This window comes from Homalodisca vitripennis, chromosome X (assembly GCF_021130785.1).
Source record: "Homalodisca vitripennis isolate AUS2020 chromosome X, UT_GWSS_2.1, whole genome shotgun sequence".
Classification (NCBI taxonomy): domain Eukaryota; kingdom Metazoa; phylum Arthropoda; class Insecta; order Hemiptera; family Cicadellidae; genus Homalodisca; species Homalodisca vitripennis.
Window position 1 is genome coordinate 77,343,845 of NC_060215.1, and position 12,699 is coordinate 77,356,543.

A 12,699-nucleotide genomic window follows, 5' to 3' on the forward strand; every position below is an offset into this window, starting at 1 on the left:
AAATCCAGAAACACGATTCATTTTCATGTAAAATTACATGAACTAAAGATTTTGAGATCTTTTTCCAATTGCTGTACTGTCAATTGATGGTTTCATTGATTGCCACATAAATATGTTCAATGTTTACATAATTTCTGGCTGTTAAGGCCTGCTAAGCTACAGTCTCTCCACTCAAAAACTTTTGAAGTGTTTAAGACACTTTTATCCCATAAACTTTTCACCAAAAGCCTTTTCTATCACAGAGATTATCTCTGAAGCAGAATAGCTGTTGCTGAAAAAATTCATGCTCTTTGCTCAAGACAATTTTTATCAAAGTGAGATGCAATACAAGCACGTGTACATACAAAGCAGGGTGCTGTGATTCAAAGATGGGGAGGAGCATGGTCTGGGAAGGGTCTCCCGTCCACTTCCGAAACTGATCTGAGATGGTCAGTTGTGTAATAGTTGGAGGGCAAAACTCTTTAGACAAACCCTTTACACCTTTCTTTTAATTTTTTTTTACCAGAAAATCGTAAATTCCTATTACTGCATCCCTTTATTGGCTGAGCTTTAGCAAATCCTATCACTTAAGGGACTGGTAAAATTTCATTTCTGTCTGTCTGACCGCATGATATCTCGAAAACGAACTGACCAATAGACTTTAAATAGTGCATGGGGCTTCAATTTTATATGAGGAATACCAAGTTTGATTATGGTGCTTGTCACTCCATGGGATTTGACTGATCATTAGTGAATATTTTTATATTGGTATTATTGTTAACCATGATGGCAACAAGAAAATAGCAGGATAAATAAATGCTATATATGCTATTTTGAAGCTTCTGGTGAACTGACTGCTGAATTTCTCTTTATGACAAATATTATAGAGCTTAAATATTGCACATGACTGTCCCAGGATACATCTTTGTCAAGTATTACCCCTGCGAGTTTCAACATGTTCACATTCTGAAGGTCAGGAAGTTCTGTTGAGACGTTCCTATTTCTTCCAAAATACATCTGTTTAGGTTTATTTTAATTAAAAACAAGGTGCAAGCAATATTTTTTTGTTGCGCCATGTTAACAGATATGTATATGTCAAGTTCCAAATATCGTAAGTTATTGTCTGCCAGTAGAAGCACAGTGTCATCAGCATATACAACCATTTCAATGTATGGTTCCATGTACCTTGTTAGGTCTCTTCTAAATATAATAAATAGTACTGCCCCCATGATTAACCTTTAGAATATAAGCCTCTTCATTTAGGTATTGGATCTGTTCTTACAGTAATTGTTGGCTCATGTTCACCTTTTTCAACTTTACTACTTGGGTTCATCCATTCAAGTAGCTATTGAGCCATTTTAGTGCTGTTTCTGTAATGCCAATACTTCTTAATTTGGTCAAGGGCAATTAAATGCCTTACTCACATCTAGTTATAAGCTGGAAATGATATTGCTGGACTCTATTTTCTCTACAAGTTCAGCAATCACAATTTGTTGACTTCTCATTATTTTATAAAGCCATGTTGCTTGTTTATTAAGGGACCAATTTATTCAAGGCATGTAAGTATTCCGACAAGAACTTACTTTTTGAATAATCTTTGAAGCTGTAGATAAAAAGGAGATTGGTTGATAGTTCGCTGTTGATCTTTCTTGCCTTGTTTGTATTTGGGATATATTTTATATGTTTAACCCGTTGGTCCAGCAGTTGTGTGAAGGCTGTAGGGTTCTCCCACCAGCAATTAAAATCGAATTACCAAATTTTGTAATTAATTGTATAACGTCTTAAAAATTTCCATGTTTTTTAAACAAATTGAGAAAGTCTTGATACCTCACAAATAAGACACTAATATATTGTTTTTATAAATAATTCTTCAGAATGGTTCAGGGAATTTGGAAAGGAATCAAAGACAAAGGGTGTATTGCGGTAGTTTCTCTAATAACTTACGCAATGAAGCGCCACAGCCGATCTTCTGTCTCGCCAGAGCAGCATACTGCTGACGTGCGTTAGCTCGTTGCACGGCCTGTAGATCGATGGCACTGTTAGACCGTATAGACTGTGGTGTAGGGCTGTACACCTGCCTGCGTGCGCTTGCTGCATCTACATTCAGTTGTTACATTAGATACAATCTTCCCAGTAATCCTCTGATATTCACCCCAGGAAAATTGAGGAATAGGATGTTTAACCCATAATTTTTACACAATATACTTTAAAGGATATGATAATGATCACTAACGAGATAATAAAGAAACATAAAAACTATACATAATAAAATTAGACTGACACAGTGAGTTAGGTTACAAATAGACAGACAACCGAGCAAAGCATGGCATGGTGAGGTGGGGTGAAATGTTAAGTAATGGGACACGACACAATGGAAGCATTTACTACTGGAGCCTTGACTGGTTTTATTTTTTTGAGCATCTAGGAGTGTGGTGTCGTTGCCACACTCTGATTTTTACCACTCACTATGATTAGCCTGTGCGGTATGGAGTTATATCAAAGGTTTACAAAAGGAACCCATATAGCAATATCATTAAAACCTGCACCACCATGGCGACCAATAATTCTCTCACTTGTTTGCTATTCAAATAATTAAATATGTTGAAAAAATCCTCTTGAATGTGAGGGATGAAGACTAAAGACTTACATTTTTTAAATAGAATATCAGTAGTTGAGTGTGATCTCATTTCCTTATCTTAACATCTTATATTTAAAATAATAAAAATATAAACGACTTTGAACTTTAAAAATGTAGAATACTTTTCAACAAAAGTTGAATGAAATTAAAATTAGATATATTTTAATATAATATTTATCAATAAAAATTAGATAAGTGAATGGTTTTATCCTGATATAGTTTTTTCACGTCATATCATACGACGCCATAAATCAGCCATTTATAAGAGTTTACATATGTTTTTACAGCTATTTCTAAGATAACGGTCCATAAAGGTAACATCTGTGCAATTATGATTTTCAGGATGTGGTAATGGTGTATTATTACTTTAGTAGGCTAATCAGTATAATCAGTAGAAATATAATTTCATTTATAGCATTGAATGTATTAAGCTTAATGTTTAATTTAAATACATAATTTCAATATTTATAAACAAATTCACACATTACTTAAAAAGAAAACAAACAAACAAAAGTTGACTAACATTAACTTGTACTATTGACATTGAATTATTGTTGTATACGATATATATCTTCCACTTTGGAAGAACTAATTAGCATTTCCATAAAAGAATAAGTTTACGTCTTAACATGTTTTTGAAATAAATGAAATATGAGTTCTTTTTTTCAAAGATGCTTGACACTGAGACACTTCTTGTGTGCATATGCACATTTTGATCGCACTATGCTATGCTAGGCTCTGGTGTCTGTCTGTTTATACCTTTGGGTAAAGACAGGACAACAATAGTTTTATAATACTTCTTTAACACTTAAAAATTAAACACAAAATTATTAAAATCCAAATTGATTAGACCATTGTGTTAGTTTAAACCTCTGATGGTCTATTGGTTAGCTTTTAGTAAATATTATTAAAACGTTTATATACATGCAAAGCAAAATTCTTTAAGAAAAGGACACAAGATTTCCAATAACTTTATAAACCTAAAATGTACAAAGAAATCGCCAAAGAATATAGCAGCATAAATTAATATTTTAATTACATTCAAATAGTATAAATTTTAGAAATCTTTTAAGAAAGTATACAAGTGCTCAATATTACAAGTGATTGAAAATGGTAAAATCTACAGATTTTAATGCATGCGTGTTTCTGGTATAAATGAAAGTGTACATGAAAATACCCTCTTGTATGAACACATCTTTCTAAAGTCCGGTGACAGAAGTTTCACTAAATTTACTTCTGATGAAAACAAGCAGGTTCTTAGAATTGTACAGTTGGAATATTTCTCATTCCTCACACAAAATTTTAAATTGTGTCTTTAAATCTTGTATACAAATTTCTATTTAATTGGACTATTACTACCCACATAAACTCCATAATTTTAAGTTTTCAATTATGCATTAAAAAAAAATAATAACAAGACAATAGCAAAAAGAAGAAATTACAGAAAAACCAGTAGTGTTAATCTATATAATAATTGTTAATTGACTTTCAACACACAACATGCTGGAAAGACATGCAACTATGCTAAGCTGATTTAATCCACTTAAGACAAAAAATGGTGCTGTCTGTCCACCGCTTGTGTCGTGGTGACTACATGTGCAGTACCAGTCTTCAGACAACGTGTCTATTTAGTTCTGATATTTACTACCAGATCGAAGCAATATATTGTTATTATGATTGTTTCTATTCTCCTTGACTTGGAGAATGTAAACATATTTGTTCTCTTTGGCAATATACAATAATTTGTGTTGATGGTAGTTATAATCTTCACAAACCAGCTATTGTTTATAAACAGGAAATATCAAATCATGATGAGATATTTTTAAACTCAAACAATTTTAAAGATTTTACTGATATTTGATTAGAAACTGGATGTGAGAATGAATGTGAATCAGTAGAATATAATTAAAATAATGAAGAACTGACAACAAGAATACTTATAAGGAATGGGTGATATTAAAGGAAGATCTGAGTATGCCTAGATTACATTGTAGATAATCTGTTTAATCGTTTAAATATGTTTTACTGTGATAACACAGTGTACTCTCAACCTCTGTTTATTTATACATTTATATTTCACTTACAGATATAAACATGTATATTTGTGCTGGATATTAAAACACATAGTCTTAGAGTCTTCGCTGTTAATCACCATATACAGTAATTATTCTTAAATAGATTAAAGCATTAGAATTATTAAATTAAATCATCATTCCAAGTGGTGAAGTAAAACAAAAAAGTATATTAGTAAAGTTGTTTAACTATACTCAGGGCTCAGCTCATGGATTTATTAAAGATGTAGTGGCACTAAAGACTCAGCATATTTGAACTCTAGTATTTTAAATATTATTCATACTTGTGTAATACTTTCTACTGGTCAATATTTTAGCTTTATACGTATTTGGTACACTTGGTAAATACAGCAAACTTATCACTGGCATTGACTTCTTTCTATAAAACAATTAAAATTTTCATATACATTTCTTGCTTGGACAATATATTTTTTCTCATTACTAAATGTATCAATAGTTTCATTGCTGTTAACTGAAATTAACACAACTGTAAACAGTGAGTGTAATTTAAAACTGGTTTAAAAACCCACAAAATATAATTTTAGAAAAAAACAGATGACAATAGCTAGATAATATATGGAATGTAAGATTTTGCTAGAATATGTAACATTCATAACAGAGATATGTAAGCGAAGCAAAAATTAAAAATGCCAAAGCTCAGCATAGGTATTAAAAACAAAGAAACTAACAGCATAGCATTGACCAATGAGTCAACTTATCTTAAGAGGTCAAAGGATTAATACAGAAAAATTGAAATGAGACATCAAGATTATTAATACTTATTGTTTGCCAAGATGTGTAATGTGATTTACAGTGTACTAAAGTACTTTTATAATACAAATTTAAAATTTTTATATATCTTTATCGTTCATGTGCATAACATTATATGTCAACAATTTTAATAATTGTACACATATTTCTATACACTGTTAAAAATCTTTTAAAAACTATAAACTTGGTCATATAACTTTGTTAAATATTAATAAAAACACTACTTTTCCAAATTGTTTATTATTTCGGGCGAGGCCTTTCAAAACCAAAGGTTTCATCTTCAGGCAACTCCACAAATAAATATTTACATATTGTTTGTTAAAATTAATATTAAATTAACATATGGTGTAAAATGTAAATACAAAAATTTTGGAAATATTTCAGCCAGTATGAAAAAATTATATTTGACTAGAGTTTAATTTTTGAATAAATTCAGAAGAAAGAAGATTGGAATTTTCAATAGGGCCCTCTTCATTGTTCATGAGTTTTTCTTTACTTCTGTTTATGTATAGTGTTTCCCAAGCATTCAAGTTCATTGGTTTTGTTATTTCTTTTATTAATTTTAGATTTGTAATTGATGTTCTGTGTCCTGATTCAATGCAATGAACAATGAAGAGGGCCCTATTGAAAATTCCAATCTTCTTTCTTCTGAATTTATTCAAAAATTAAACTCTAGTCAAATATAATTTTTTCATACTGGCTGAAATATTTCCAAAATTTTTGTATTTACATTTTTACACCATATGTTAATTTAATATTAATTTTAACAAACAATATGTAAATATTTATTTGTGGAGTTGCCTGAAGATGAAACCTTTGGTTTTGAAAGGCCTCGCCCGAAATAATAAACAATTTGGAAAAGTAGTGTTTTTATTAATATTTAATAATATTTAAAGAATTTTCCAATTGCTCCAAGAGTCTACAATATAACTTTGTGTTAAATATTTATACTTTCTTTATTTACAAAAATATCCAGCAGCTTTGATTACATTTTTACATTTACAAATATAGTATTCATTGATTTCAAATAATACAAACCACATAAGTTATATAAGTGACTCCCTAAACATGATTTGATAGTACAATTCTAATTTTTATTTGGTTTAAACACACTTAGAACAATGTGGACTTGTATTAAAATTAAAATATTTAATCATTTATCATGAAATGTAATGGAGAATATTACATTATTTTCTTTTATTTTAAATTTTAATTTTAAACAATATGAATGCATCATTCCAAAAATATATGAATTGTTATAAAACGACTGAACATAAAATTTTATTACCAAACAACACAATAAAATCAAAATATGTTTTTATAATATCACATTAGTGCCCATCAAATCATATTAGTGTTGGGTCGTACCATTTTGTCTGTTTCTGGTTAATCCATTTAGGTTCTTGATTCACAGTTTAGATGCTGGTTCTAAAAGTAGTATTTATTCTTGTGTTAAAGTTTAAATGAAGTGTAATATTATTTTAACTAGCTGCAAAAGGAATTTGCATTTAAAATCTAAAACAATTTATTTACGTGTTGTTTACAATAATAGGTAGTTGGTCTGAAAAGGGTAGAAACATAACAAACGCAAAAAGATTGTAATATATGCAATAAATGTTAATACTTTATTTATTTCCCTTTTCCATATTAAAAAATTAATGATTCTGAAAATGAAATGAAAAATGCTTTTATTAAAGAGACTGAGTTACGGCTATCAAACCCTCTCTACCACTCAATGCCAATGTAATGATACTGTACTGAGGCTTGCAACAAAATAAGTACAGCTTAAATCTGTAATAGAAAGGATTCAAACAAATCAATAGAAACAAAAATAATATTAATGCATTTATCCCAAAATTTAATTTTTTTAGAGTATGATAGATTTCACAACAATGATTTGTACTTTGAAAAGAATTGTACACACGTAAGAACAGAAATACTATGTGATGATATTTTGCCATTGGTCAATAAATTGAAGCTATGCTGCCTTTAGACACATTTTTTATTTAAGCTACAGTATGTTGGGGTTTTCATTGTAATGTGATTCTACATACTGTTTGAAGATATGTACTTGCTTATAAAACAATTGTTTATTAATAGTAAATTGTCATATTATTTTTTCCTAAGATCACTTGAGCAGTATCTACTGCAGCTTCACTTTTGTTCATCATGTTACATATTTACTAACAGCATGTTTATATATGTACAAAAGTCCTCTGGCTACTGGCCAACATACTTTAATTAGCAAATGCCAATGACAAACGTTTTAAGTAATAGCATTATAATTTAGCAGTATCTGTTTTCTTGTTAAAATCTAATTTATAAAAAAAAAATTGCACTGGCTTCAAAATAACTAACAACAATAACCAAATTCGAAGGGGATGAAAATAGAAAAAAAGACTGAATGTTTGATATTTTATAATTTTTAATAAATAAAAAAAAACTGAAACATAAATTTCCTCAGCTTTTGTGTATCTACATTGAGGTGAATTTACATAGCTTTTACCAGGACAATATTAGTAGCAAGCAATATAACGTTTAATTCTTGTTAAGTCTTTTATCCGATACAAGTACCAATACCTTTTATTTCAGAGAGATATTGTAAGTTTTAAAGTACCTTTAATTTCAGTTGGAGTTATATTTTACAACAATATATTTGCACCACTGTCATTTTGGAATCAGTAAAAGTATTGTTTGTATTTTTAGCACTAATTTAGACCACAGAAATAAATAGTCATGTGCAGTTACAATGCTGTTCATGAATTATGCACTTTTATTAGTAAACCAAATAAATAGACAAGTCCTAGCTAAACAAGTTAAATACAACATTTGGTCAGAGGATATATTTTGTTTATTTAATCATGTCCTAAATAAAAGTTTAACTCATGTTTTATGATAATGAAATAATTAACCAAACATTACAAAGTGCAATACATAGAATATGTACACCTAAATGTGTAATTAGGGTCCAAATAAGTGTTGGGCATGTGAGGGGAGCAAGCAGTGGCTCAAACCTGTAACGAATGACCGCTTGAGTACAGGGATAGCAGAGCTGGAGGAGCGGCGGGGGGTGGAAGGGGTACGGGATCCACCGCCATTCTCTGCTTCAGATAAATCCTCCACACTCCCGCCAGCTTGAAAGACCAACATACTTTCACCACCATTCCCCCTCACCACTACTCAGACCTTACCTTTACTTCTCCAAAACAGGTTGAACAGATCACTTGTTTGGTAGTGTTCTTTTGAGTTACTGATTTTTATTAATTTCAACATTTAGAATTTCACATACACGTATCTAATAAACAATTCATATTGGTAATAAATGGTATGTGTATCCTTAACTACCAACTATTCCTAATCCTAGGAAAAAAACAAAAGATCTGATAGTAAAGTGTTAATTGAATTTCAAATAATTATGCAGTTTTAATGTTATAATCTGATTACTACAATGTTCTTTTAGTAAACAAAGTATAGATATTACGGACTTATTTCCTTTGTTTTACAATGTTTTTAATGTAACATCATTTATAACAAGGAAAGTAATTACTATACGGATGTAACTATGCTATTGTATGTGTAAGTCTTATCTTATATGTATTGTAAGTAATTGTGTTTTTTTATTTGAAAGGGGGAAGCCAGCTCTAGTATGTAGCCAAATTCTTGATTAAGACTGTATCATGTTTTTTTAAACTATTTATATCATCTTAATGAAAAATATTAATTCAACCCAGTCAATCTTTATTAAGTCTACAAACTATTCATGTATAATGAAACAAGAAACTCTTTATTTTGAAAATCAAACCTTTGACTTTCCACAAATAAGAAAATTATTAATTGTTATGGAAGCAAAGATGTCATTGCTACTTCTACCCCCTGTATCAGTTTTACTGCACAAATAATATGTTTCTCGTTCATGCGTGTGTATGGGATAAAATTTATGACAAATCCACACTCTTCCCTTATACAAAAGTACGACTATTTTTAAAACAAGCATCAATTGTCTCATCCAGGTACGGTTCATAAAAATATATGCCTGCCTCTATTTACATAAGAAGGTCAATAAAACTTACTAGAGAGTAACTGATATGGTTAGTGAATTATATTAAAACCGTTAAAGATTATTTCAAAAGCAAACAATTCAGCAAAACAAAAACAAGCAAAAATTTATTTCACGATTCTACTTTATATTTGTCTTACGATTTGTCTACTTTTCTTATTACTAGACATTCTCAACATTCAATGCAAACTTTATATTAAATATTCAGAATGTTATTGTTATTTAGCACGTGCATTTATGAAATAAGAAAACAAATTGGAACACAATAAGAAAGAAATAAGTTTAGATAACTATTTCAAAGAAAAAAGCAAACCATGTTGGGGCGTGGAAATAGTAATATTTGATGTAGTGTTGTATACGAAATTCTAAAACACAATTGAAAGACAAGACAAATAGCTCTTTCAGCTTTATTTTATTCTCAATTATAAAGATTAGCAGAACAACTGTGAAAACAATAATTTTTGTTAAGTATATCAATTATTCTTTTCTGTAATGTAACAGATTTGTTAGTATAAATTTTGTTAGTTTATTTTGCAATATGATATATATATATATATATATATATATATAATATTGCAAAATAAATAAATATATATATATATATATATATATATATATATTTATGATATATTATGATATATATATAGACACTCCCACATTCCAATCTGAATGCTGCCATTACTAATTTTGATCTCATTTAGAATAAAAGCAGTAAATCTCTATTTGTATTTCCACACTCCAATCTATTACAAAGAACAGAGAAGACTTCTATGTCAACACATACATCTAAATTTATTGAAATATACCTTATAGATGTCAAATATACGGGTGTATAAAACTTTCAGTAAAATGCTCAATATCTAAAAATAGCAACCATGTATACTCCGTGAAAGACATGATGTTGATATTACAACAAACATAAAATATCATAGTTTGAACTCTGAACACAAGTAGCATTACCAAAAGTATCTCAGAATAGATAGATAGATTTTGGATGCTGGTTATCAGAAGCAGTCTTGGGGGCATGGAATATTTCTAAGAATCTAGGGATGATAAACACACATTTTTCAAAGTTAAAATTAGCCATGGCTTATTTGGCAACTGAAACAAAATAGTGAAGGAAATGCCCAGAATGCTCTAGAAGCAAAACACGTATTAAAATCAGAATTTTGTCATAACATAAAAATAATTTCAATTTCATTAAAACATACTATGTTAACTCTCCCCCTTGTTGGTATACTTCCCATGAACGTACAACATATAAATATAACTAAGATTTACTTTAGAGTTCCTTTATTGCTTTTTGTGGATTTTGATCAATGGTTTTTTAGTAGTTATTTAATGAACCTCATATTTAAGTTGTAAACTTGGACCTCCATCAATAACAAAGAACAAATAAAACACATAAATGCATAAACTTTTTCCTATAAGCACTGGTAAAACCAACTATTTAATTCTAGAGAACTTAAAAAGGCTCTTCCTCAGAGGGTACATTTGCAGACAAACTCTCACATAGTAAAGGCCTGGTAACAAAGGCTTTGGATAACTGTATGACCACTGGTAAACCAGAGGATACTTCAAATGAAAACACTTTACTCAGATTCCTATTCTTAGTAGTAACTCACCATTTCTAGCTTGACGTGCGTGACTCGCTTGTGACAAAGGTTTCGGTTTTGGCACGGGAGGGTTATCCAATTGCTGCTCCCCTCCTGCCATTACAGATTTTCGGCAGATAGCATCCATGCTATTTAAGAGTGCATCTCCCTGTTCAGGAAACTGAGTTCGAAAGGCCCAGAATGCTCTAGAAACAAAACAAGATTAAAAATCACAATTCTGTCATAAAATAGCACAATAAAATTAAATGTTTAAGTGAATAAAATAAACAATCTGAGCAGTAGCATTTAATTTTATACACTAGGGATGCAATTAACTTTTGCTCTTATCTCATTTTATCCACTTTTATTAATAATTTTAATGGTTTAATGAAGTCACTATCTTATATTATTTCTTGTTGACTTAGTTGTTAGGTTTTGCACTATTTGGTTTTACTGGTATTGCTTATTACATTTATTTATTTAATCTATTTACCTTTCATAATTCATTCTAAACTTTATAGGACAAACTTGTTCCAACCAGGTAGAATTCCATAGGTCAAGCAATAATGGTAAAACATTAGGAAAAACAGACTTGAGTTAAAGTTAGCTGATCAGAAAAGCTGATTTATAATAGATGAATTCCAAGTAAGAAACCAAAAAAAAGCTACATATTTTTAGGACTAATTTTATAATACCAAAATCAGTCTGGAATTCTTAGGAGGCAACATAAACAAAACAAGATATACCACAAAATACCAAACACTTGGTAGCATAAACAGATACAATTACGTTACATGCATATATAGTAATGATGGTATCAGCCATGTATAATATGCATATGCCTGAGCTTGTTAAAAATCCATATATAAACATGTGCTTTTTCACACACCTAATAAAAAAATTATATATTTTTCTTTACACTCTATTACAACCAAATTAATTATTCCAGTAACTACTAAATTGTGTTTTCTTCAAGCACTAACACAACTACAGTACAGCTTTGTCAGCTTCAACTGTCAGTTTCTCTTAAATGTCAGTACTACTCTATGAAAATAAAATAAAATAAAATTTATTTTAGTATTCAGCAACACAACATTCTTCTATATGAAGTAAACTTAATTTTAATGGGAAAGTGTGTATACAGACACGTTTTTGAGGAGTATGTAAGTTGACCTTTATTGTATATTGTCCTATTCGTGAGTCACAACTGAAATATGTAATGGACAGCTTTTGCACAATTATAGCCAAGAAACTGTTAATGGAGTTTTTTTTAGTGTGTTATTTCAGCATACAGTGTTATTTACACATGTTTTGCTTAAATAGGCTTAATTGACTAATGTTATGATTACATTTTACACTACTGTATTTAGTGCAGTAGTCTAAAATGTCCAATGTCCAAAATCATTCAGATTTTGCTTACCACAATGATCTTGGTCATAGCGATAACAGTTTGAAGTTTTAAATCATTCAAAAACTCAGCTCAAATGAATTTAAGGTTAGGGAGAAAAAATGTTAAAATGAAAAAAAGCAAATTTAATAAAGAACCTTTATTTTGCCTATGTGTCTTAATGCACAATCGATCATTGA

The 12,699-nt window shown here is 29.8% G+C and overlaps 1 protein-coding gene across 8 annotated transcripts in view; it reads right to left on the bottom strand.

Annotated features, from left to right (window-relative positions):
* The window catches only part of LOC124369236 (CLIP-associating protein 2), a 192,551-nt gene that overhangs the window by 78,470 nt on the left and 101,382 nt on the right, over window positions 1-12,699 (bottom strand). For 7 of the 8 annotated variants that reach the window (XM_046827116.1, XM_046827121.1, XM_046827117.1 and 4 more), the window contains 3 exons: window positions 11,143-11,318; window positions 8,475-8,594; window positions 1,924-2,076 (listed from right to left, as the gene is read on the bottom strand). In XM_046827116.1, coding sequence (XP_046683072.1) covers window positions 1,924-2,076; window positions 8,475-8,594; window positions 11,143-11,318 — 449 coding nt within the window. The remainder of the gene's footprint in view (window positions 1-1,923; window positions 2,077-8,474; window positions 8,595-11,142; window positions 11,319-12,699) is intronic. The other variant, XM_046827120.1, reaches the window with a different exon arrangement.